Source organism: Labeo rohita, chromosome 8, assembly GCF_022985175.1.
Source record: "Labeo rohita strain BAU-BD-2019 chromosome 8, IGBB_LRoh.1.0, whole genome shotgun sequence".
Classification (NCBI taxonomy): Eukaryota; Metazoa; Chordata; class Actinopteri; order Cypriniformes; family Cyprinidae; genus Labeo; species Labeo rohita.
The window spans coordinates 7,735,809-7,762,566 of NC_066876.1; the positions used below are offsets into that span (position 1 = coordinate 7,735,809).

A 26,758-nucleotide genomic window follows, 5' to 3' on the forward strand; every position below is an offset into this window, starting at 1 on the left:
ACATATCAGCATTTATATATTAATGAGGGACACAAAAGGCACCTGTTTTGTATAATGACTAAGAAGAACCGGTTATTAAGTTTCATTATTTATCGAACTTGAAGCTATATCGGTTCCCTTTGTCAGTAACTTCCTACTATTTTACCTTGGAAATCACAATCATTAAATTTAATAACATTTGATGCATATCAAAAGGAAATGAACAGTGTGTCACAGGAGGCACAAAAGAAGTTGGCATCCCACTCACAATGGATTTTCTCTGCAATACTGATGCACAATTCTCCCTTCACATGCACAAATCCTACATGGCACATCACGATAAAAACAAACAAATCAAGTTGACAAATTAGGCCTGTTTATTTCATCCAAACCCACTGGCATGACAAGAGACAGGATAAACAACACTTTACAAGCGGACGAGTACAAAAAATAATTACGTCACTAACCATTTGTAGACAAAAATGTGATCATAGTAGGGAAAGTTGCAATATTACTCATTTAAACCTTATGAATCAGGGCTGCTGGTAGGTCCTGATGATTTGTTGGCAATTATATGTGCATCACTCTTCAGTGTCCTCCTCACTTTCATCACTCAGAGGGAATTCTCTGAATCCACGCTGTGTATTGTAGCTCTTCACATGCATCGGACACTCCTGATTTATTATAGCCTTAAGAAACAAGTGTCAGGTGTCATTACAAAACATTTGTAAACATACTGATAAAGACATGCATACAGTCACGTGTGTTTCTCACCATCTTCTCTTCCCGAACAGCTGGATTTTTGAGGAAGTAGCAAAGGGGTGCATACAGGATGTTGATAATGCCAATGATCACCATCAGATTGGGAAAGCCTATGGCTTTTACTATGGCCCCTCCAGTAGATGGACCTGCAGCAGGAACGTAACAAGAAGAAAGAGTCAGTTTGGCTCCTGAAGCTCTGAAGGTGAGCAAACACTAAGTTTTGACCAGAAGATACATCTTAATTGTGAAATTTTAAGAAAAAATTGTGCGAAACTTGTCTAATAGTAAAAATATATTCCAATACAACTGCATGAAGGTGCAATTACCAACAGCAAATCCCATGCAGAGTGCAACATCAGCAATGGCATACACGCTTCCATAGACGGACACATGTCGGATATCAACTAGGTAACCCATTATAGCCATCATAGACGAATCGACCATTCCTACAAGCACACATAATTAAAGGAGAGTTGCATATGTCATACAGTGTACTGGAGTTATGTATCTTAAAGGCATAGTTCACTCCAAAATGAAAATTCTGTCTGTTTATTCTTTCGTTCTTCTGCAGAACACAGTCTTTAATTTAATTTAGATTTTGCTCATGCAATGAAAGGCAGTGGGGGTGTAAAAAAATAAAATATGAAAACTGAGAGACATTAAAAAAACAGCATGAGGGTGAGTAAATGTGAGCCTGGACCACAAAACCAGTCATAAGGGTCAATTTTTCGAAATTGATATTTATACGTCATCTTAAAGCCGAATAAATAAGCTTTCCATTGATGTATGGTTTGATGTAAGGACAATATTTGGCCAAGATACAACTATTTCAGTATATGGAATCTGAGGGTGCAAAAAAAATCAAAATATTGAGAAAATCGCCTTTAAAGTTGTCCAAATTAAGTTCTTAATAATATATATTACTAATCAAAAATTAAATTTTGATATATTTACAGTAGGAATTTTACTAAATATCTTCACGGAACATGATCTTGATTTGATGATGATTTGATATTTTTAAAATAAAAATTGGTAATTTTGACCCATACAATTTTGACCCATATTTTTGGCTACTGCTACAAATATACCCCAGTGACTTAAGACTTAAGGTTTTGTGCTCCAGGGTGACAAATGATGAGAAATGTTCATTTTGGTGGGAACTTTCCCTTAAATACTGCATGATAAATAATTGAATAATATTCACCAATAGCAAATCCCAGCCCTCCATTGGGACCAATAAGACCATAGATATCTTTGGCAAAGGGAACCTAAAACAAATTCACATAATGTTACAACCATCATAGTCCTTTTATATATATATGGGCCATTCTACAGAATTGGTCCAAACTGCTGTCTCACAACCAAAAAACACATTTAAAAAGTATTCAAATCTTAGATGTTTACTAAGATCCTTCTATCATCTATTGAAACCCAAAATAATATTTAAAATATCAGGAAGCTTAAAATAAAGCAATAAGCCCCAACAAGTCATGGTTTACAGTGAATTTATAACAGCTAAGGTGTGTTGTTAGGCACGATGCGAAGCAGAGTTATAAATGTACTGTAAACACGGCTTCACAGGGATTATTGCTTTTATAAAATGGTTATTCCATAGAATAAAACGGAGGAAATAAATTGTAATGACATTAATAAAAACATTATTCTTCTGCCAAACAATGCAGTTCCTCAGAAACAGTAGTGGTTGCAACAAAGTGGTTGCTGAGCAACACACAAATGTAAACAAAGGTTAGAACGCGGCTCAACCAATCAGAATCAAGGACCAGAACTACATCAATTCAATGCATCTTTGATGAACTTTTTAAGGAGAAGTTCACTTCCAAAACAAAGATTCACATATAATTTACTCACCCTCTTGTCATTTAAGATGTTCATGTCTTTCTTTCTTCAGTCATAAAAAAAATTATGTTTTTTGAGGAAAACATATTTCTCCATATAATGGACTGATATGGTGCCCCGATTTTGAACTTCCAAAATGCAGTTTAAATGCGGCTTCAAACAATCCCAAATGCGGTTGTAAACGATCCCAGCCAAGGACGAAAGGTCTTATCTAGCGAAACGATCAGGTTTTTTCATTAAAAAAAATACAATTTAAATACTTTTTAATCTCAAATGCTCGTCTTGTCTTGCTCTGCCTTGCTCTGTGTATTCTGGCTCAAGACAGTTAGGGTATGTCGAAAAAATCTGACCGTATTTTCTCCCTCAACTTCAAAAATCATTTCAAAATCATCCTACATCACTGCAGAAGTACCGACACAGTCTACGCAAAGTGAACATGCAAAGAAGATCAAACACCCTTAACAAAAAAGGTAAAACAGCGATATAGGACGATTTTGAAGTTGAGGGAGAACATGAGATGGGAGTTTTTCGACATACCTTAACTGTCATGAACCGGAAAAAAACAGTCCAGGCAGACGACAAGATGAGCATCTGACATCAAAAAGTATATAAATTGTATTATTTTTATGAAAATGACCGATCATTCCTGTAGATAAGACCCTTCTTCCTCAGCTGGGATTGTTTACAACCACATTTGGGATCGTTTGAAGCCTCATTTAAACTGCATTTTGGAAGTTCAAAATCGGGGCACCATATCAGTCCATTATATGGAGAAAAATGCTGAAATGTTTTCCTCAAAAACATAATTTCATTACGACTGAAGAAACAAAGACATGAACATCTTGGATGACAAGGGGGTGACTACATTATATGTGAATCTTTGTTTTGGAAGTGGACTTCTCCTTTAATTCCTCTAAAAAAACATACTGACTTTTGAACAGTACTGTATTTTTTTTTTGTAGTCAAGCATGCATGAGCCAAGTTGTGATTTTCAATGCAACATGATTTGATAAGAGTATGTAATACTCACACAGAGCAGACTGACGCCGACTATAAGCATGCCGATCATGGAACACAACCACCTAAATCAGAGAAGCATTTCTACATGATGCAACACTAGTCTCTGTAGACGCAGCTTTTTATGATATGTACATGCAATTTTAAATTAATTTATTTTGGGACATGCAAAAAAAAATGCATTACCTTCCCATTTTATTGGCCAGTATACCAAAGAGATTGGTCCCAATGAGGTAAGAAACACTGGCTGGTAGGAAAGCCATACCTGCAAGAACAGTAGCCATGATTAACTCAGATAAGCAAATAAACAGGGTCACCAGAAGCATGAGGAACCTCTTAGCTGGCTTCTTCCAACTCATATCAGTTGATTGAACTGTACAGGAAAACCACAGACGTTCTTAAGAAGCCACATGTTTCACGTAGTCCTCCCTAATGATGCATCTAATGACAAAATGCTTCTGAATTCTTTTAAGTGAACTACTTTAACATTCCATTTGTGTGAGAGAGGAAACAAACTTAGGAATTAAATGAAATTACCTAAATAAGCAGGAAGCGAATTTGTTTCAATAACATTTTAATGACTTGGAATAACAGAGTTTCTTACCGAGCTGCCATTTTGGCGAGCACATTGTTTGCATCATCCAGATGGGAAGAGTGGGCTCTAAAATAGCCACCCCCATGTTTGCAAAGCACAACGACCCTGTAATTACATACAGGAACCATAATCTTTCTCATCATTCACTCAGCACATCTCCTCATCCGCTTCATTTACAAATCGTTTTAGCTGTTCACATCAAAACATTCGGCCGTGATTATACGGAGGCTCACGTGTAATTACAGAAACAGCTACTACACCTCCACGACAACTTCTTAAACTGGTGGGCAGTATTTGAGGATGTATTTGTTTTTATTTTATTTACACACACACCTGCACTAATGAGTATGTAGGGATCCTTTAGCAGGGTGAGTAATGGCGCTCCTTCCACGCTCTGAACAGAAGACACATAACAATCACTCCTCAATCAGGCTCCTCATAGTAACACTAACGCAAACATGTCTCATCTTTTATCATCTTTAATAACTCGCGTTTTATTAAATGAATGCTACTCACCCCGGGAGATATTTTTGAGGGCTGAAGGATGCAGAGCTGGAGGGCTGGTGTTGATATTGAGAACAATTTGACAAACCATTGTAATGAAATGTAAATCAATGAATTTTAAAAGGGCAAATGTATAAGATTTAATAATATCTTACCTCCGTCAAACACAGCCAAGAAGGCAAGGATGAGAAATGGAGAGCTTTTACCAACAAACTCATACATGACGCTGCCAAATGGTGCTCCGACTGAAAAGAGTACATTATGCAGTCTTAAATTTGTCATTTGTAACACCTTTGGCTTCAATTAGGTATTGCTGGCAATTTCACTTCACATTGTTAGGGTTAGAGTACATATTGTACTGTAAAGCACATTAGAGGAAAAATTTAAGTACTTTATTAAGTACTTACTGAGCACTCCCATGGCAAGTCCTCCCAGTGCGATTCCCATGGCTATTCCTCTCTCATTGTCATCTGTGTACACGCTTGCTAACATTCCCAGACCTACAGAATTATACAGTTATTTTTATGCCCTATTGTTCAGTTTTGAAGTCAGTAAGATTTTTTTCATTAAAGAAATGAATACTTTTATTCATAAAGGATGCATTAAATTGACCAAAAGTGATGCACATTCATGATGTTATTATCTGTTCTTTTGAACTTTTAATTGGCTAAAGAATCCTGAAAAATTGTAGCAAAACTGTTTTCAACACTGATAATAATAAGAAATGTTTCTTGAGCAGAAAATCAGCATATTAGAATGATTTCTGCAGGATCATGTGACACTGAAAACGAGTAATCATGCTAAAAAATAGCTGAAAACAGTTTAAGTTGTAATAATATTTCACATTAATCCTGTTTTAACCTGTTTTGATCAAGTAAGTGACTTCCTTCAAAAACATTTTAAAAATCTTACTGATCCAAAAGGTATAGTGTATAGAAAGTTAAGGTCAAAAGTTTACATGCACCTTGCACAATCTGCGAAATGTTAATTATTTTACCAAAATAAGAGGAGATCATACAAAATGCATGTTATTTTTATTTAGTACTGACCTGAATAAGATATTTCACATAAAAGACGCGTAAATAGAGTCCACAAGAGAAAATAATAGTTGAATTTATAAAAATGACCCCGTTCAAAAGTTTACATACACTTGATTCTTAATACTGTGTTGTTAACTGAATGACCCACAGCTGTGTTTTTGTTTAGTGCTAGCTGTTCAAGAGTCCCTTGTATGTTAAACTGCCTGCTGTTCTTCAGAAAAATCCTTCAGGTCCCACAAATTCTTTGGTTTTTTAGCATTTTTGTGTATTTGAACCCTTTCCAGCAATGACTGTATGATTCTGAGATCCATCTTTGCACACTGAAGACAACTGAGGGACTTGTATACAACTATTGCAGAAGGTTCAAACACTCACTGATGCTTCAGAAGGAAAAACTATGCATTAAAGGGGTCATCGGATGCTAAGTTCACTTTTACATGTTGTTTGAACATTAATGTGTGTTGGCAGTGTATTTTTAATTAATCTGTAAAAATAATATCCCCTTTTTCAAATCGAGCAGTTTTCAGATGCCTGTCGGTGTGGCGTCACATCCACAGAGGCCGCTCCCACGATAGTTGATTGACATGAGCGTCTTACCTCAGATCAGCTGTAACAGTCTGCCCTCTTTGTTTCGTTGCTGGAGCAGGGATGTAAGTTAGACAAGAATATCTCTGATTGAGCGATTGAGGTGTTGTGTTGCTGGATGTAATAATGAACATAGTGATCGTCATTTACTCCCGACATCTGAGCCGCTGAAGATGCAGTGGATTACTTTTGTTTGTGAAGTGAATGCACCTCCCGATCTACATAAATGCGTCTATGTTCATGCAAATCATTAATGATCCAGCTTCACTTACAGCCGAAGTGAGTATAAAGGTTTTTTTTTTATTAATCTTTGCGATCGCCTTTCCTAATAATGTGCTAGCTAGTAAGTTTAGCAGCTAAAGTAAACAGGCTCGTCACTCCACAGAGAACTACCATTGAAAATTTTTAACCAAAGTATATTATAGACTTTTCATTAAGACCCTAAAGAATCATATCAACTTCTGGAAAATGGGCATCCGATGATTCCTTTAAGAGTCAGGGGTGAAAACATTTGAACAGAAAGAAGATGTGCACATTTTTCTTATTTTGCCTAAATATTATATATTGTTTCATTTTCATTTAGTACTGCCCTTTAGAGGCTACAAAAGATACTTACATGTTTCCCAGAAGACAAAATAAGTTAAATTTACCCTGATCTTCAAATTCCAAAAGTTTTCACCCCCTGTTCTTAATGCATTGTTTTTCCTTCTGAAGCATCAGTGAGCGTTTGAACCTTCTGTAATAGTTGCATATGAGTCCCTCAGTTGTCCTCAGTGTGAAAAGATGGATCTCAAAATCATACAGTCATTGTTGGAAAGGGTTCAAATAGATAAATAAAGAATTTGTGGGACCTGAAGGATTTTTCTGAAGAACAGCAGGCAGTTTAACCTATCAGGACAAACAAAGGACTCATGAACAACTATCAAAAAAAAAAAAAAAAAAAAAATCAAGAATCAAGTGTATGTAAGCTTTTGAATGGGCCCATATTTATAAATTCTATTATTTTCTCTTGTGGACTATATATAAAAACCTTTATTTGAAATATCGTATTCAGGTCAGTACTAAATAAACAGTAACATGCATTTTGTATGCTCCCTCTTATTTTGGTCAAATAATTAACATTTTGCAGATTCTGCAAGGTGTATGTAAACGTTTGACCTCAACTGTATACACATAATTGTAATGTTACACATCCAATATTTGCTAAACCACACATACCTGCCACAGAGGAAAAAGATGATCCAATTCCCTGCAATGAGCGGGCGAAAAACAGCAGTGCGTATGTCCCTGAGAAGGCAAACACTGCAAAGAAAGCACTTAAAGTCAGAGTCCACCTCATTTCACTAGTTTGCACTAGCCATATGAAGTGAAACAATATCAGCAAATAAAATATATATATTGAAAATCTCACTCAGTGGCTCATGGCATTGTCTTTAAACAACTTTACAAGCAATAATTTTCATATTGTTGCTCCAACCTAGTTAATCCTACACAATAATGTTCATATTCAAAAGTCAATGTTTGTTCCCTAGTAAAAAATTTAATTATAATAAACTTTATTTGGAGTATTTCTTTATTGCACAATGCACATTTTTTAATATTATGCTTAAAATGTGTTTTAATATCACCATTAATAAGGATTGTATGGTCCTTGTATAATATCAGTCTTTAAATGCAAGATATTTAAAGTATTACAAGTATACCTTAAGTATACTTGAAATAGTTTCACTTTAGCACAATCAGATATACTTCCGTATATCTTTAGCTGGACCTCAGCACTACTTCCACACAATTAAAGTGCATTAAGTATAAAATTAGTGGTTCCAATTTAGCAGACTTCAAATATACCAGTGTAGTAGGCCTATAACAAAAAGTACAATTACAGGGTATTTTTATTAAGTACATAAATATGTAAATGTATGTGCAGTATACTTTTTACTAGGGTTTATATTTTGTTGACATTTAGCATGATAAACTGATTTGCCACTTGATTTTCAATGTAAAATCTGGGTCCTCAAGCAAAAACAGCTGAGAACCGCCATCCAATTCAGAATCATGTCCTCCTCAGTTTCTTAATCAAAAACATAGCAATATTCATATTCATTCACATTCATCATCATCATATTTTAACCAGCTAGCACTAGCATCCTAATTGAAGAGTAACTGAAAACAAATTTGACCATTTTTATCATTGGTAGTATATTACATAATGTAGTTTAATACACATTAACACACTGCACAACCACTATTTATGATTGAAGTCATATAACATGACTTACTTATTGTAGAGACAAACATGATGGCAAACCCAGCAAACATCGGTATGTGATATCCAATCCTATAAAAAGACGTGTCAGGCAACTAAATTAAGTCATTCAGCCTTTTATTGTCACAATGTATTAACTTGAGCTAAATAACAGTCATTTAAGATGATCTACTCAGCGTATATGTACCTGTTAGTCAGCGGGCCCACAAATGGGTTGACCATGAGCTGCACCATTGCTTTGGAGGCAAACAGCAGCCCAACCCTCACATTCTCCTCTTCCAAAAACTCACTGTCCTCCTTACACCCATGTCGCTCAGCAGAACTGCCGTTGACCCCTGAACTTCCATTAGCGCCAGAAGAGATGGTGAGATTGGCAGTGCTGGTGGTGTAGGTGTTGTTGTCATACAGAGAGAAGACGGAGGCGAGCTGAGCCTCGGAGGGGGCGTCAGACGGGCGCTCTTGTGTCTGGTGCTCTATGGCATACAGGAAGGTTGGGATGATGGGAACTGGGGAGAATGAGAGGTGACATGAGGATGAGAAGAGGAAGAGCCGGTATCTGTGTGCATATTTGCGAATAACCCTTCCCCTCAGCCTGCTGCGGACTGTATGCGACAGAGGTCAAGGCAGACGCAAGCAGGTAAATGTCATAAGCACGATGAGAGCAGAGTTGCTTGTCCAGCATTTACCTTCCCTCTTACGTTTTGATTTCTGTATTATGTTTTTGTATATACAGAATGGACTCAAAAGGAAACCAGTGATGCACATGGCCAAAAGTATGTGCATACCTTAAAGGGGACTTCTCATGAAAATCTGATTTTTCCCATGTTTAAGTGCTATAATCAGGTCCCCGGCGTATCTACAAACCCAGAAAATGTGAAAATGTGTAAAAAAAAAAAAAAAAGCCACTCAGATTTCGTTCCCCTATTGACATAGGAAGGGGATTTTATTATAATATTACCGCCCCTTTATCTCTGCCTTTCCACCCACGGCACCTGTTCACATTTACAGACATACCCGACTGTGTTTTTGTAACTTAGGTGTGTTTTTAACATAAACTTGTTAATACACAAATACACAAACTGTGTTTGCACTCAGAAAACCATAATTCAGAAGTTTTAAGTGATATGGCTTGAAAGTGGATGATTTCAGTGCTAATCAAAACCAAATATATGTATCTGAGGTATGAGCTGTAAAGCCACAGCAATGTTCTGGAAAAGGGGGCGGGGAGCAGCAGCTCATTTGCATTTAAAGAGACATGCAGGAAAACAGCATGTTCCTGCTTCCATTCAAAATAGGCATTTTCAAAATGATATAATAAATGATATGTTGGGTATTTTGAGCTGAAATTTCACAGACACATTCTAGAGACACCTGAGACTTATTTTACATCTTGTAAGAAGGGACATATGTAGATCAGCTACACCCATTACAAACAGGTACTTACATACACTCACTGGCCACTTTTGGTACAACTGCTCCTTAACGCAAATATCTAAATGGACGTTTGATGACAGCAGCCGAGATATGTAGCCGATTCCGCTTGATGGGATCGATTCCAACCTTTGGAATCGACTCTCAATTCCCAATGCCTCGGAATCTATTCTTTTTGGAATCAACTCCCAGATCTATGTATAAGAGCAATATCACATTTGTAGATATGCTAAATATGGCTGTATATTGGCATGGTGTGATTACCTACAGCCTTATCACAGCCATGCAGATATAAAGCCATATCTGACGTCTACTCATGTGATATTGCTTATTTATATGCTTTATTAATAAACATGTGACTGATAGTCGACTAATGCTTAAAATGAACGACTAGTCGGCGAGAAAAATCTTCAGTTGAAGGTTCTATGGTACACTCTTAAAAATAAAGTTGCTTCACGATGCCATAGAAGAACCTTTTTTGTCTAAATGGTTCCATGAACCTTTAACATCCAAAGAACCGTTCTGTTTCACAAAAGATTGTTTGCGGTGAAAGAAGGTTCTTCAGATTATAAAAGGGTAAGAAAGAGATGGTTCTTTAAAGAACCTTTGACTGAATGGCTCTGTGTGGAACCAAAAATGGTTCTTCTATGGTATCGCTGTAAAGAACCTTTTAAAGCACCCTCTATTTTTAAGAGTGTAGGGTCAGAATTTGGCGTAAATTACATGAAAGCATAGATCCGTCTGGCCTTGTATCAACGGTTCAGGCTGCTCATGGTGTTTTTTTAAATGGTGTGGGATATTTTCTTGGCACACTTTGGGCCACTTAGTACCAACTGAGCATCATTTAATTGCCAAAGCCTACATGAGTATTGTTTCTGACCATGTTCATCCCTTTGTGCATGCTGTGGTCATATCTTATGATGGCGTATTCTAGCATTACTAACACACTGTGTCACAAAGCTCTAATCATTTCAAACTGGTTTCTTGAACATGATAGTGAGTTCATCATACTCAAAATGTCCTCCACAGCCACCAGATCTCAATCGAATAGAGCAGCTTTGGGATGTGGTGTAACGGGAGATTCACATCATGGATATGCATCCCACAAATCTGCAGCAAACCAGCATCTTGTTGAATGCATGTCAGAAAGAATTAAGTCTGACTACAAAAGAACTAGCAAGGTGTCCTAATAAAGTGACCAGAGAGTGTATGTAGGATACATTTATTGTGTTTAAATGGCAGCAGTTCCCTACATCCATGTTCCAACATTTAGTGACAAACATTATTTTTGTTTCGGATGCTGGCTTACTTACCCACAACTGTTAGCAGCATGTTATCCAACAGCAGGGCCACACACACAACGACAAGCACCAGACGAGGAGAGCCCCTGCTCTCTCTGATCCAGTCCATAGGGTTCAGCATAGCCATGATCCACCTCTGTCACTGGACACACTGTCATGGGTCACATTATCAAAGTATGTATTTTCATGTGTAAAGACCCCTATTTTTTCATATACACTCAAAAATTTGAAAAAAAAAAAAAAAAAACTAATCTGTGTGTGTTTTTAAAAGAAGTCACTTATATTTCACATACCAAGGCTGCATTTATTTTATCAAAATACAGCAAAATTGTAAAATATTTTGCAATTTCAAAGAACTGTTTTCTATTTTAATGTATTTAAAAATGTAATTAAATCTTGTGACATAACGCTGAATTTTCAGCATCAATATTCCAGTCTTCAGTGTCACATGATCCTTCAGAAATCATTCTAATATGCTGATTTTCTGTACAAGAATTTCAACATTTCAATCAACACTTTTTAAACATTGCTTTAACACTGGAGCCCTTTAACGCTATTGAATCCTAGAAAATGTACAAATTTGATTTGTATATTTATAATAATAATAATAAACTATTTTATACTGTAGAAAATGCTGAAAGGTTTTAAATGTTTTTTTGATTCAGATTTGACACCCAGATTGAACATTTTTTAGAAAGAGCAGTTACTGTAGACTGCATTTATTGTGTTTGTTTAGATTGTTTGGTTAGATTGTTAGTTTAGGGTTTAGTTGTTAGTTTGTGTACAAGGCTAGCACCAAGATGTGGTATTAACTGTACTTATCTTTTCCAAAATCTTGTCAGAAATTACCCAAAGAAAATATAAGTCTAAACAAACACATTACAAGGTTACATTACCTCTTATTTTAAAACATGTTTGAATTGGACTGCAAAATGTGCATATTAACGCCTGGAAATACATCGCAATTCTTTCTTTACAGACTACCTGTCAAAAGATTTTTAATGTTTTTTAAAGAAGTCCGTTCTGCTCACCAAGCCTGTATTTATTTGATCCAAAATACAGCAGAAGCAGTAATATTGTGAAATATTTTTACTATATAAAATAACAGCTTTTTACTAGAATATATTTTAAATTGTAATATATATATATAAGACAGTTGAGTACATTGTTTTTCAGAATTCTTTGAATAAAAAGATCTTCTGAACATTCATCAAAGAAACCTGAAAAATTTTTACTAGGCTGTTTTCAGCAGCAAATCAGAATATTAGAATGATTTCTGAAGGATCATGTGACTGGAGTAATGATGCTAAAAATTCAGCTTTGAAATCTCATGAATAAATTACATTTTTGAAATATATTCAAATAGAAAATATTTTAGAATAGTATATTTTAAATAGTAAAAATATTTTAAAATTTTACTATTTTTGCTGTACTTTGGATCAAATAAATGCAGGCGAGCAGAAGAATGTTCTGTAAAAATAATAAAAATCTTTTAACTGGTAGTGTGTGTGTGTGTGTGTATGTGTATATATATGTGTATATATTCACACACACACTGTGGTGTTTTTTTATATGCTATTTTGATAGAGTCTATCTACACAATTGAAAAGAGCAGGTCAACAGATGATGAGCATTTTGCAGCATGATTTATCTGAGCCCAACAATGTATTATAAATTACAAATTATGCTGACATATACACATATACATTTAAAAGAAATCACAGGTGGCCTAAAAAGTTTGAGAACTTACTGATCTAACTGACATCCAACTAATATCCAGCAGGGACCCAAAATGTAGTCATTGTACCAGTACTCAGGTCTTTTATGCAGTCTTTGGGAGGTGTAGAAGTGCTTGAGGACAGGTTTGTTCTAGATGAACTCTTTGTTCCAGGGCAGGAATTACGTGCAGTGTGATTGAGTTTCAACAATATGATTACAGCAGCTGTAGGGCACATGAAGATCAGCCTCAGCATTTCACAACGATCCTTTTATCTTTGACTATCAATGCCTTGTCAATTTAGTTTTGTGAAAAAGAGCAGCATTTTGTGGTTTTGAATGGTTACGGATTTCTGTCTTGTGTGCATAGCTTAAAGATAATGCATTATATGTCATGTTGCGATGAATGCTGTTTGTCAAACGTTTGGGGTCATTCTGAATTCTTTTAAGAAATGTTAACATTTAATTTTACTTTTCAGGATGCATTCAATTGATCAAAAGTATAGTAAAGTGCAGACTTTTACATTGTTACAAAAGATTTCTATTTCCAATAAATGCTGTTCTTTCCAATTAAGAATCCTGAAAAAATGACACAGCAGCATGACTGTTTTTCAACACTGATAATAATAAGAAATGTTTGTTGAACAGCAAATCAGCATATTATACTGATTTCTGAAGGATCATGTGACACTGAAGACTGGAGTAATGATGCTGAAATTTTAGCTTTGCATCACAGGAATAAATTACATTTTTAATTAAAATAGAAAACAGTTTGAAACTGTAATAATATGTTACAATATTAGTGTTTTTACTGTATTTTTTGATCAAGGAAATGCAGCACTGGCAAACACAATTTAATGTGAACTGTGTTAGTAATATTTCTACTGTGTTCCTGTCCCATCATGTCATAAGCGCATACAATAAGAGCTGATCCACAAGTCAACACCCGTGTCAATACTTGCATGTGTGCGACATGCTGGCAACATTAGTTAACTCCCTATTCTCTAGTTCAGCTATCACTTAACCTGTCACCAAGCTATCACCATTTTGTGTTCCTAATCAATCATGTTTTTTGAAACAATGCTCTGCAATATTTAATAATGAAACAAGAAAATGTATCATAAAACACAACTATCTGACATCATTAAACAATCTGTAGTCCTTAATCAGTCTCTCAATTAAGGCATGTTATGAAAGTAGTAAACAGTGTTGGGGAGTAAGTAGTTACACTATTAGTCAAAAGTTTTTGAACAGTAAGATTTTTTTTTTTTTTTTTTTTAAAGAAGTCTGTTCTGCTCACCAAGCCTGCATTTATTTGATCCAAAGTACAGCAAAAGCAGTAAGATTTTGATATATATTTTTATTTTTTAAAATAACTGCTTTCTATTTGAATATATGTTCAAATGTAATTTATTCCTGTGATTTCAAAGCTGAATTTTTAGCAACATTTCTCCAGTCACATGATCCTTCAGAAATCATTCTAATATTTTGATTTGTTCTTCCAAAAACATTTATTATTATTATTATTATTATGTTGAAAACAGCTAAGTAGAATATTTTTAGGTTTCTTTCAAGAATAGAACGTTCAGAAGAAAAGCATTTATCTGAAATAGAAATCTTTTGTAACATTTTAAATGTCTTTATCATCACTTCGATCAATTTAAAGCATCCTTGCCAAATAAAAGTATTTCTATAATGAAAAAAAAAAACAATTATACTGACTCCAAGCTTTGCATTATGTTACAAAAGCTTTTATTTCAGATACATGCTGATGTTTGGATCTTTATATTCATAAAAGCGTCCTGAAAAAAACACACTCAACTGTTTAAATATTGATAATAATAATAATAATACATGTTTCATGAGCAGCTTATCGTCATATCAAAATGATTTCTGAAGAATCATGTGACACTGAAAACTGAGTAATGATGCTGAAAATTTCGTTTTGATCACAGGAACAAATTACATTTTAAAATATATTCATATACAAAGCAGTTATTTTAAAAAGTAAAACTATTTCAAAATATTACTGCTTTTGCTGTATTTTGGATCAAATAAATGCAGGCTTGGTGAACAGAAGACTTCTTTAAAAAACATAAAAAATGTTACCGTTCAAAAACTTTTGACTGTTAGTGTACATGTAACAGTGTTAGGTAATTTCATTACAAAATGCATGTAACTGTAATCTGTAAAAAAAAACTGTAATTAAATTAGTTACTTATGAAAACATTAGCAATTACAAAGGGTGTTATATCTGAATACTTCTTGTATTAATATTTACTATTTCCTGTTATGATTTTAAGTCTGTCTTTAACCTCAGAGCGATCTTAAAGTAAAAAGAGGTGCTAAAGTCTGATTTTGCGACAGCTGTGTTTTAAAATAATTTTTTTATACTCTAATTCAAAAGATGAAGGATTTTGAAAGTTGGATTGCTTCTATTGTTCTCATTCGTGAGTCACTTTAGATAAAAGCGTTTGCTAAGTGACTAAATGTAAATGTACAAAAGTAATCAAATGTAACCAGTTACTTTAATAAAGTAACTGAAAGTAACTTCTTATTACATTTTAAATAGAGTAACTTGTAATCTGTAACCGATATTTTCAAAGTAACCTTCCAAACACTTGTGGTAAATGAATCCAATTATATTTTATATATATATATATACACTTTAAAGTAAATCTTACCTTAGGATGCATTCTCTTCCTCAGTGCACGAGTGTATGCCCAGTGCAGGTGTGTGATGCAGGGGTCACTTGTTGGATTGTGAGCGTTGCTGGAGGGAGGGAGGAAGGGAGGGAGGGAGGTGTCTGTGTCCACTGCCGCCTGCATGTGATCTATTGAGGGGTCTTTGGAGGAAATATACAGACATGCACACGTGCACGCACACACACACAACCACTGCGTCATAGCGAGAGTAATTGTGTGCATCTGCTGCTCTTTATTGGGTAGGTGAATGACCTGCAGGCTTCTTTTCATCACAATGAGCTTTTATCTGTAATCTCTCATCCAGACTCAACACACACACAATCAGCAGCCGCTGCTACTTTTGACTTGTGAATACTGCTCAGTCAGCGACCTAATCGTAACACTGTGAAACCAATGCTGTGCATTGTGCTACGCTAAAGTCTTAACAAAACTATCAAAATCTGTATGTGAGAGCAGTAGAGTGATTCTGTTACAGATGCATCGTAACCTGTGGGATCTTATAGGGCTTTTTTAGCCTGTGTCAGTTTCATTACCTGTGTAATGTTAATACATTTAGCCACAGAACATCTATGGAAAATGTTAAATGACTCAACAGATTTCACCTTTGCCCTGTGCCATCTCTGGTAATTCAAATATCCCAGCACACACACACAAACCTCATACAATTACTCAAGCTTTCAGGTAAAACACTAAATAAGACTTTAAATACAATTTACATCGGCTGAAATAAAATCAAGTATATAAGATATAAAATTACAACTTAAAAAAAAAACCATGGACATATTTAAAAACTAATAAAAATGGCTAAACACAACACAATTGCTGATACTTCAAAATGCAAATGAAAATATGAAACTAAAATCTAATTTAAAAACTATAATAGTACATTGATGATACTAAAAATAAAACTGATATGAATATGATAAGGTTTGGAGTACATGACTGGCTTTTGTAAATCAGCCTGAGGGTTTAAAGACTGGTGGGTGATCTTCCATCACCTGCCCTCTGTTCAGCACAAACACAAACACACACACACACACACGTCTGGTTCATTATCTTTGTGGGGACTCTCCATAGGCGCAATGGTTTGTATACTGTCCACACTGTATTTTCTATCCCCTTACCCTAACCCTAGCCCTAAACCTAACACTTACAGAAAACTTTCTGCATTTTTACTTTCTCAGAAAATCTCATTCTGTATGATTTATAAGCGTTTGTACCCATGGGGACCACAAGCCGGTCCCCACAATGTCAAAAATTTCAGGTTTTACTATCCTTGTGGGGACATTTGGTCCCCACAATGTAGCAAAAACAAGTACACACACACACACACACACACACACATTTACTTAGCTATCTAAAAGGGGACATTACATAGACTCTATTGTTTTTATATACAGGTAGTTATACATCAGTGTTGCCAAGTTTGTGGTTTTCCCGCTGAATCTGGCTACTTTAACACTGTTGCCATGGGTTGTTTTTGATGTCCACGGGTTAAATCGACCCCAATAACGTCATATTTATCCCCTGAAATGCGAATTAACCAGGGGAACCCTGACAAAAACGTGTATTTTATCCCCTAGAACGCGATTTGTAACGGGGGACCCCCCTCAAAACGAGATTGGGCTAGTTTAGGACTAGCAATTGGGCAGGTTTTGTTGTGAAAACCTGGCAACCCTGTTATACATGGTAGTTATACATTTTCTAACCTAAACCTACCCCTAACTGAAAATTTAGCACTTTTATAATGTCAAAGACATGTTGCATACCAGTTTTACAAATGAGAATGTCCCCAAAGATAGGTTTTTGGAGATTTTGTCAGGTTTTGCTCACTTTTGGGTGCACTTTGTCCCCAAAATATGGTTAGGTAGGTACACACACACATACACATTCAGACAGAAAGAACATAAATGACCAGTTCTGTCAGAATCATTTTATTTAATTACAGGAAATTGTATTGTTGGTTTAAAATGGAATCCTTCCTTTGTATAGATGCCAACAATACTGTTGTAATATAGATGACATTTCTGGAAAATGTAAAATTATATATTTATATATTATATAGAATTATATATTTTTAGACAAATTCTGTTTTAAAGGTTGAACTATGTGGAAAACAGTTGACATTACATAAAATCAACTTTTACCAAACACTAATCAGCAATTGATAAAGAGGCTCAAATAAACTGGCTACCCATAATCCCTTGCGCTGGAATAATGTGCGTTTTTGGTAAAGCAATATGATGACATGTACATATTTTCTATTCAGAATTAAGAATGTTTAGAATACATTTTGTAAAAAAAAGTTACATTTTGTTTCAAGTCACCATTTGGGTGATTGGTGTTCAGCATAGTAAAGTAAAACATGTAAAAACTATATATTAGTTTTGCTGCTCAAAATTCCTAACTTTTGGATTTGCACAACTAACTGATACACAAGTTAAAGAAACGTAACATTTTTGGTGGAAAGCTCTGCCAAAATAAAACACAGTTTAGTGCCAGTAACATACAATATTAATACTTACATTCCAAAAAATGCTGGGTGAAATATGGACTATTGGTTGAACCCAACATTCTGGGTAGTTTTATTAAACTCAACTATAGCTTAAAAATGACTATTTCTTGCTTAAAATGAACCCAGAATGAATTAACATGTTTTAATAAGTTAAAATAAATAATAATTAAATAATGAATATTTTTAAATAGCTTATTAATAAATGTTCATACTTTGATCATTATTGCTGATGCCTCCAGTAATTATGTCCCTGATTTTAAATTTTACAATGTATTTTGGGTTCATTTTAGGCAAGAAATATAGTAATTTTGAATCAATATTTGAGAACCATTTAACCCAGTTGCTGGGTCAAAACAACTTCATATTTTTTTCTTTGTCCATATTTCACCCAGTGCTGTTTTGTCTTTATCCAGCCTTTTTTAGAGTGTAATATTAGTAATAATAAGCTTCAACATTTGAGCTTATTGAACTTCGCAAACCTAATTTAATATGGTCTTGAAGCTGGTTGCCTTAATTTTTTTGAGTTTTCTTAATACATAGAGATAGATAGATAGATAGATAGATAGATAGATAGATAGACAAGCATGAATACTGTTGCAAGTTCATTGATTTGTTTTGCTGTATGCTGACTGTATGTCTGCTGTTGTTTTAAGCTGTGGTTGTCAATGTGCAATACACTTCAGATCATGCGAAGCTGTATTTAAAAATTAGGCTATGACAAATTAAAACAACTCGTTGCTAATTGATAATTTGCTAAATAATAAATCTGTAGTTGACACGACAAGAATGTTTAGGCTGAACAAGGCATTTTTATTTAGTGGCTAAACATATTCACATTGGTCAAACAAAGTTAGCGTCACTGTTATTATCTGCCTCCTGAGAAATGTGGATTTTTGAGTTTCCCCCCCTAAGCCGGCGTTCAAGGTAGAGATAATCACCTGTTCCGTTCCAGGAAGCAACTTACATCCGAGTCTACTGATGCGGTTAACTGATGGCTGTCATTTAAAGGATGTCATATTTTTCATCATAACAAGATTCAAAGGTGCTACATGTGTAAAGGGTCTATGTGGATGTTCGTGCCATGAAAGGTACAGCCAAGCTTTCATGTTTGTTATGCGTATGGGCCATAATTTGCCTTAATTACCACTGCAATGCACTACACACTTCCTACATGAGCTGAGACTATAAACACTGAAACACTCAGAAAGTAACCACTAATGAAAGACCCATTCTTTCTTTTTTCTTTTTTTTTTTCCATGTTTAATTTGGGTAATTGCCTTAGGTCCATTAAAACACGGAGCAGGTTGCTCTTCCACACTAGAGCTCGACGTCTTGCTCTTGCACACATCCTCATTGAGGTCAAAACAGTTTGGATACAACCATGCAGACAGTTTATGTTATGTTTTGGCTGTTTGTTCTTTCTGCTGTACAGTGCCTGGATTCCAACATTATCCGCTCCTCCAGAGAAATGACAAGCTCTCAAGAGGTAAGAATATATATATTCTTAAACCTTAAAAAGTTTTTGCATTCATATGTTTATGTGATGAAGCTAAAGAACACACAAAGCCATTAGTATTATAACATTGATTATAATATTATCATAACTTTTTTTAATGACTGTCAGCATATAACTGTACTTGATATCATTATGTCTGTGGTCCACACATTTTAAAGTCCGTTTTACAATTTCTTCCAGTCAGTTTTGCATCCACAGAGTGACACAGTTGCAAATGTCCATAATTCTGTTAGAAGAAGCTCTGTTGAGCAGGGAGTCAGAGAAGCTTCAACTCCTGCGCAAGACTGCACAGTAAGATTTTGTTTGCTTCAGCACTATAATCTAATTACATCCACCCATGGACCTTAATATTGTTAATATCAGTCCTGCAATCCCAATTTTTCACAATATTTAAGCTGTCTTTATTCACATTCTGTCTTTCACAAGGCAACTGAATGCAAAGGCTCAAAGAAGAAACAGCGTAATGCCACCAAGACAAAGATTCAGTTGGATGTACAAGGAGGTCAGAAAGGTAAGGATAAAGTTTTATGTGCTTGCAGTGTTTTTTGACAATTTAAAATCATGTATTTAGGTCATACCTTTGGACAAGTGTTCATATATTTTTGACTATCAGTAATTTTCACTGTGTTGGCAAGGGCAGACAATACTGAAAACATTAAAGTCGAGGTTTACTTTCAGAACAACAATTTACAGGTAATGTATTCACCCCCTTGTCATCCAAGATGTTCATGTCTTTCTTCAGTCGTAAACAAATTATGTTTTTTGAGGAAAACATTTCAGGATTTTTCTCCATATAATGGACTGATATGGTGCCCTGATTTTGAACTTCAGAAATGCAGTTTAGGTGCGGCTTCAAATGATCCCGAATGTGGTTGTAAACGATCCCAGCCGAGGAAGAAGGGTCTTATCTAGTCTTATCTTTATTTTCATAAAAATAGTACAATTTTTATACTTTTTAATGTCAAAAGCTGATCTTGTTTTGCTCTTCCTGACCTGTTTTTGTTCTGGTTCATGACAGTTAGGGTATGTTGAGAAACTCCCATCTCATGTTCTCCCTCAACTTCAAAATCATCCTATATCACTTTACCTTTTTTGTTAAGAGTGTTTGTTCTTCTTTGCATGTTCACTTTGCAAAGATGGTACTTCTGCAGTGATGCAGGATGATTTTGAAATGATTTTAGAAGTTGAGGGAGAAAATACGATTGGAGTTTTTCGACATACTCTAACTGTCTTGAACCAGAATACACAGAGTTCAGGGAGAGCAAGACCAGACGAGCATTTGAGAATAAAAAGTATTTAAATTGTATTATTTTTATGAAAACAACCGATTGCTTCGCTAGATAAGACCCTTCTTCCTCGGCTGGGATCATTTACAACCGCATTTGGGATCGTTTGAAGCTGCATTTAAACTGCATTTTGGAAGTTCAAAATCAGGGCACCATATCAGTCCATTATATGGAGATAACTGCTGAAATGCTTTCTTCAAAAAACATAATTTCTTTACGACTGAAGAAAGAAAGACATGAACATCTTGGATGACAAGGGGGTGAGTACATTATCTGTAAATTGTTGTTCTGGAAGTGGACTTCTCCTTTAACAATGTGCATTCTTTGTCTGCATTTGGCAGTAAAAACTCTCCACAGGTGAATTTTGCTTTGTCAACAATAGGATATTACAGTACAGTAAGCACAACAGAGGTTAAAAAGACAAATTATTAATACTAATTAGTGACTGTTAATTCCAAATTCACAGTTCCTCTAAGTGAACTGATAAACCAATACGATGTTGTAGCTATAATCAATTTTCATTTTGAGTATGACATGAAATTTTAATTATTATTTTTTAAATAATATGTGACCGAGGACCACAAAAACAGTCATAAGGGTTAATTTTATTGAAATAAACAAGCTTTCCATTGATGTATGGTTTGTTAGGATAGGACAACATTTGGCCGAGGTACAACTATTTGAAAATCTGAAATCTGAGGGTGCAAAAAAATATAGTATATTGAGAAAATCACCAATCAAGTTCTTATCAATGTGTATTACTGATCAAAAATCAAAAATTAAGTTTTGATATATTTATGGTAGAACATTTACAGTAATTTTGACCATATACCATATTGTTGGCTATTGTTACAAATATACCTGTGCAATTTGTGACAACTTATGACAACTTATAATTTTGTGGTCCAGGGTCACATATATGAGAGAAAAAAAAACTAGCAAGTTGTCTTAAATGTAAGAATATTATTGAAGATACCTTATATTAGTACTTCATATCATACTTTTTTCACTTTTAATTTAACTAAAAAGTTAATATATCTTCTTTTTTATCCCTCTGTCTTATGTTTTGTGTCAGAAGGGGATGATCTTACAGTTTCCTCTACCGTGATTTTAATTAGAAAACAACTGAATTGAAAAGTGGAAATAGAAATGTAGAAATGTGTGTGTTAAATGGCACTGTCCTGACACCTGTAAAACTGTCAACACCATAACCTTTCCGAGGACATATTAAAATGTTTGTAGCTTGTCTAGAATGGCAAAATCAATTGTATTTACAGTTAAACGCATTATTTGCTTAACAGAATGTGTAAAAGCCTAAAAAAATGCCTTTTCTGGCTGCTAAGCGCTAGCCGCACATGGACAGATTAATTTATGCTGTTTACAAAGTCTTGAGCTGTGATAGGTATTTATCTAAGCCTTACAGAGGTTCTTAACTCTGGCTCTCAAAGTCCACTTTCCTGCAGGGTTTAGCTCCATCGTTCCTCAAACTCACCAGCCTGTAGCTTTCTAGCAATCCTGAAGACCATGATTAGCTTGTTCAGGTGTGTTTGATTAGGGTTGGAGCTAAAAATCTGCAGGACAGCAGCTCTGCAGGACCAACGTAGCCTATCCCTAATATCCCTGCTAAAAAAAAAACAATAGAAAGCATCATTCTAACATTTTCCACTACAAGTACCATTAAAAACCATCAACTTTTATCCATTAAAAACAGTTTTTTGTAGTGTGTTTTAGAACATATTCCATTAGGATATAGTGGTTTTAACAAGCCACCAATAGAAGACGACCAATTACCAGTAGAGACCAACAGGGTCCAATAGATTTTCCATTAAAACCAACACTATTCCCATTATAGTCATTAAAACCACTTGAAATTCTGTGGTTTCTATTGTTTTTTCAGCAGGGGCAGCAGAACCGTATGTGGCGTCATCAGCCAAAGCACTGCACCTTTAAAGGGAACCCTGGGTATTAAGACTTGTATGGCTTGAAGTACAGAGTAGAAAACCCATTAAAGATTTACGTTATTTAAAAAATCCACATTGTTATAATACATATTTTGGACTATGGGGGTCACCATTATTTTGATTTACGCAGAGCGGTTGCGCTCTGTGAGCTACTGGCACTGAGCTAAGCTATTTTTACCACAACACAACTCCGAAAATAAAATACTGATACAATGACCACAGCTACTGAAGGAGCTTGCAGGTGTTATAAGTGTATATAAGTATAAGTGTAGGCTTAAACAAGGGGTCACCAGACTCGGTCCTGGAGGGCTGGTCAAGCTAATCAAGGTCTTACTAGGTATACTTGAAACTTCCAGGCAGGTGTGTTGAGGCAAGTTGGAGCTAAAATCTGCAGGACAATGGCCCTCCAGGACCAAATTTGGTGACCCCTGGCTAAAACCAAATGCTGTACCATCAATTTGCACCACAAAGAGTCTAAACGCACCTGTATATCGCATGAAATCCAGCATGACGAGAGTCATGCACCAGCATGTTTACATCGTTTCGTAAGGTCTTTCAGTATCTGTAGTCTACTAAAAGAAGTGACGTGAATCTTCACTGCTTTCCTAGTAATAAGAACTTGTAAGAAGAATGGGAAGATGCCTGGATGAATAAAACTTTCTAAAGACCCACGTCTGTGTTCTCTCCATTTTAGCCCTGAGGCTTTTAGTAGATTACAGCTACTGAAAGAGCTAACAAATGATGTAAACATGCCATGATGCCACAGCCACTGAAGGAGTTTCTCAGCATGGATTTCACTCCACATCCGCGTGTTTAGACTCTTTGTTCGATGGTATGGCATTTGGTTTAAGCCTACGCTTATATCCATCACCACCAGTAAGCTCTTTCAGTAGCTTTGATCATATCATTGCACCCCCCATAGTCCAAAATATAAGGATGTGGCTTTTTAACTAATCTAAATTTTTCATGGGTTTTCTACTACATATTTCAGTAACAAACATCATTTACATTATATTAAGCTACACAAGTCATACCCAGGGTTCACTTTAAGAAAAATTTAGGTTTGACTGCAGTGATCCATTAAGTTGTCTTGCTGACCCTCACTGACTGATTCTTCGTCTGCAGTGCCCGAGATGTCCCCGTGCGTGCGCTCGCGCGACTGTGAGGAAGGTCTGTGCTGCGCGCTCTACCTGACTGGAAGGAGATGTCAGCGCGTGCCCGCGCTGGGCGAGGTTTGCCTATTGCGGGGACGCGCCAAATTCCGCCGAAGACTGGACCGCTGCGACTGCGAGAAGAACCTGTACTGTCGGGCGCAACCCGATAGCCCTCGTGGACAGGGAGTGTGTCACCCTGATCCGAGGAACTAAAGGACTGGTTAACCACAGAGAAACATGAACGGAGCGTGTTCTGGATCAAAAAAACAGCGAGAAACATGACATGACAAGACACGTCATGGCATATGTTCAAAGTGTTTTGAAGTAACGATAACGAGGTTGTTCGAAATACAGTCGTTTTTATCATTCTTTTGCTTCTAAAGTGTGTAGAAGTCGGAAAATATATATTTAACGCTGATGACTGTGAGCATGGCTTTGGTTTTCTTTTCCTGCACCTTTTTAAACCTGTAAAAGTTTGAGTCGAGCGCCCTCTGTCGGGTATTTCAACGAATAAGTTTGCTGAGCCTTGTCTTCGTTTGGTGTTTCCGGTATTTGACGCCAAATTTGACGCTGAAGCGCATCTGAACTGGCATTTAGGCGACTTCACACACTATTTAATGCTGCTTGTAAACGCATTTATACATTAAAGAAACAGTTCACTCCCAAAAAATGAAAAATTCTGTCATTAATTACCCACCCTCATTTTCAGAACACAAATTAAGATATTTATGATGAAATCCTAGAGTTTTCTGACCCTGCATAGGCAGCAATGCAACTAAAATTTTCAAGACCCAGAAAGGTAGTATGTTACTAAAATAGTCCATGTGACATCAGTGGTTCAAACGTAATTTTAAAAATCTACGAGGATGTGCACAAGAAAAGTAAACAATCATTTTATTCAACAATTTCTTCTCTTCTGTATCAGTCTCCACTGTACCTTTACGTATACGTTGTGGTGCTTTTGTGAATGTGTGTCGAAGACTGACACGGAAGAGAAGAAATTGTTGAATTAAGTTTGTATTTTTGCTTTATTTGCACACAAAAATTATTCTCATAGCTTTATTACATTACAGTTGAACCACTGATGTCACACGGACGTTTCAGTGACGTCCTTACTACCTTTCTGGACCTTGAACTGAATTTTGAGCTGGCACAGAGCAGCGTTAACTTCGCTGTGAAAGACACCTTGTTTAGGTCATGGCGCACTCATCTATCGAGCTGATGAACTGAATTAAGCATAACGTGCAGTGCTGAATGGCCTCTTTGAGCAGGTTTAGTGTGTTCTTGTAAATGTACACATCTAGTGGGTTTTAATAAATATATTTCAACATCATTCAAGCATGCGGTATTCTTTATGTCACTGCTATTTGAATAACCTGAAAGAACATTTTGAAGGTCAAAACTTAATTTAGTTTTAAAAAGGACACTTTAAATGGCATCTAACTTGCATGCACAAATAATGGTTATTTACATATCAGTAACCTTGTTTAAAACTCCTGTGATTGATTTAATATTCAATACAGTAATTACATTTTTAAACATTACATTAATCTTAAATAATGCGACGCAATGACAAACACGCATTTGCCTCACAAGCCAAGCAGGCACTGATGATTGTGTTACACGTTCAATAAGGTCACTTTAATTTGGCACCGAATGTTCACGCAGCTAAGATTACACATTTACCAGCTGTCGTTCTGGCTGGTATCACAACTTGTAAAGATAGGAATAACATTACGCTGAATGGCACTACATTTAATGGACATAATCAAGTTACATACTGACAGCCACCATGTTTATTTTTTTTATGCAACAAGGCGGGACAGTAATCCAGAAACACTTCACTCACATGAAACTACTGCCGCAAGTAGTAAATTGCCATAATTCAACAATTGCATATTAAGTGAAGTTACATCCTGCATTTCTTTCCTTGTTATAAAAAAAAAAAAAAAAAAAAAAAAGGCTTCATGTCAATATTAAGTTAAACTATAAATTCAAACAATCATTCAGCCCATAGTTTTTATTAACATGTAGTATATTCCAACACTTAAGACACAGCAGCCTTGTTTTAAGAGATTTAGTTGCCTGAGGGCAAGTCTGTTAACTCAAACTGCTGCGACTGGATTCACAAAGGAAGTTAAACCGCCTAGAGGATTAGTGAAGAAATTTAGACAGATTTGCGAGCTGGATCAGCCAGTTCTCTGAAAAGGGCAAGATCAACATCAAAAGCTCAATGAACATGACTTGCATTAACCTGAAGCAATATTAAAGGAGAAGTCCACTTCCAGAACAACAACTTACAAATAATTTACTTACCCCCTTGTCATCCAAGATGTTCATGTCTCGGTCTTCAGTCATTAAGAAATTATGGTTGAGGAAAAAACTTTTCTCTATATAACGGACTTCATTGGTGCTCTGATTTTGAACTTCCAAAATGTAGTTTAAATGCAGCTTCAAAGGGCTCTAAATCATCCCAGCCGAGAAAGGAGGTCTTACCTAGCGAAACGATTGGTCATTTAAAAAAACAAAAAAAACAAAAACAAAATTTGTCTGTGTACTCCGGCTCAA

The 26,758-nt window shown here is 35.6% G+C and overlaps 2 protein-coding genes across 7 annotated transcripts; one reads left to right on the forward strand and one right to left on the reverse strand.

Moving 5' to 3' along the window:
- Positions 1-344: 344 nt before the first annotated feature.
- Positions 345-16,039, reverse strand: LOC127169341 (chromaffin granule amine transporter). Of its 5 annotated transcripts, XM_051116631.1 has the most exons (17): positions 15,738-16,039; positions 13,088-13,279; positions 11,350-11,488; positions 8,793-9,111; positions 8,619-8,677; positions 7,558-7,641; positions 5,122-5,214; positions 4,870-4,959; positions 4,727-4,770; positions 4,544-4,604; positions 4,220-4,315; positions 3,802-3,880; positions 3,629-3,680; positions 1,946-2,009; positions 1,068-1,187; positions 754-887; positions 345-668 (listed from the first exon to the last, which is right to left on the reverse strand). In XM_051116631.1, exons 3-17 carry the CDS (start codon positions 11,462-11,464, stop codon positions 561-563), a joined length of 1,518 nt encoding a protein of 505 aa, XP_050972588.1. In that variant the 5' UTR covers positions 11,465-11,488; positions 13,088-13,279; positions 15,738-16,039; the 3' UTR covers positions 345-560. The 5 variants fall into 5 exon arrangements, with proteins under 5 accessions (XP_050972588.1, XP_050972590.1, XP_050972587.1 ...); XM_051116633.1 differs by lacking the exon at positions 13,088-13,279 and having other exon boundaries at positions 11,350-11,479; XM_051116630.1 differs by lacking the exon at positions 13,088-13,279.
- Positions 813-25,499, forward strand: LOC127169367 (dickkopf-related protein 4). Of its 2 annotated transcripts, XM_051116685.1 has the most exons (5): positions 813-943; positions 19,706-19,759; positions 19,970-20,080; positions 20,216-20,300; positions 24,162-25,499. In XM_051116685.1, the coding sequence occupies exons 2-5, from the start codon at positions 19,742-19,744 to the stop codon at positions 24,401-24,403; spliced, it is 456 nt and encodes a 151-aa protein (XP_050972642.1). In that variant the 5' UTR covers positions 813-943; positions 19,706-19,741; the 3' UTR covers positions 24,404-25,499. The 2 variants fall into 2 exon arrangements, with proteins under 2 accessions (XP_050972642.1, XP_050972641.1); XM_051116684.1 differs by lacking the exon at positions 813-943 and having other exon boundaries at positions 19,530-19,759.
- The last annotated feature ends 1,259 nt before the right edge of the window (positions 25,500-26,758 follow it).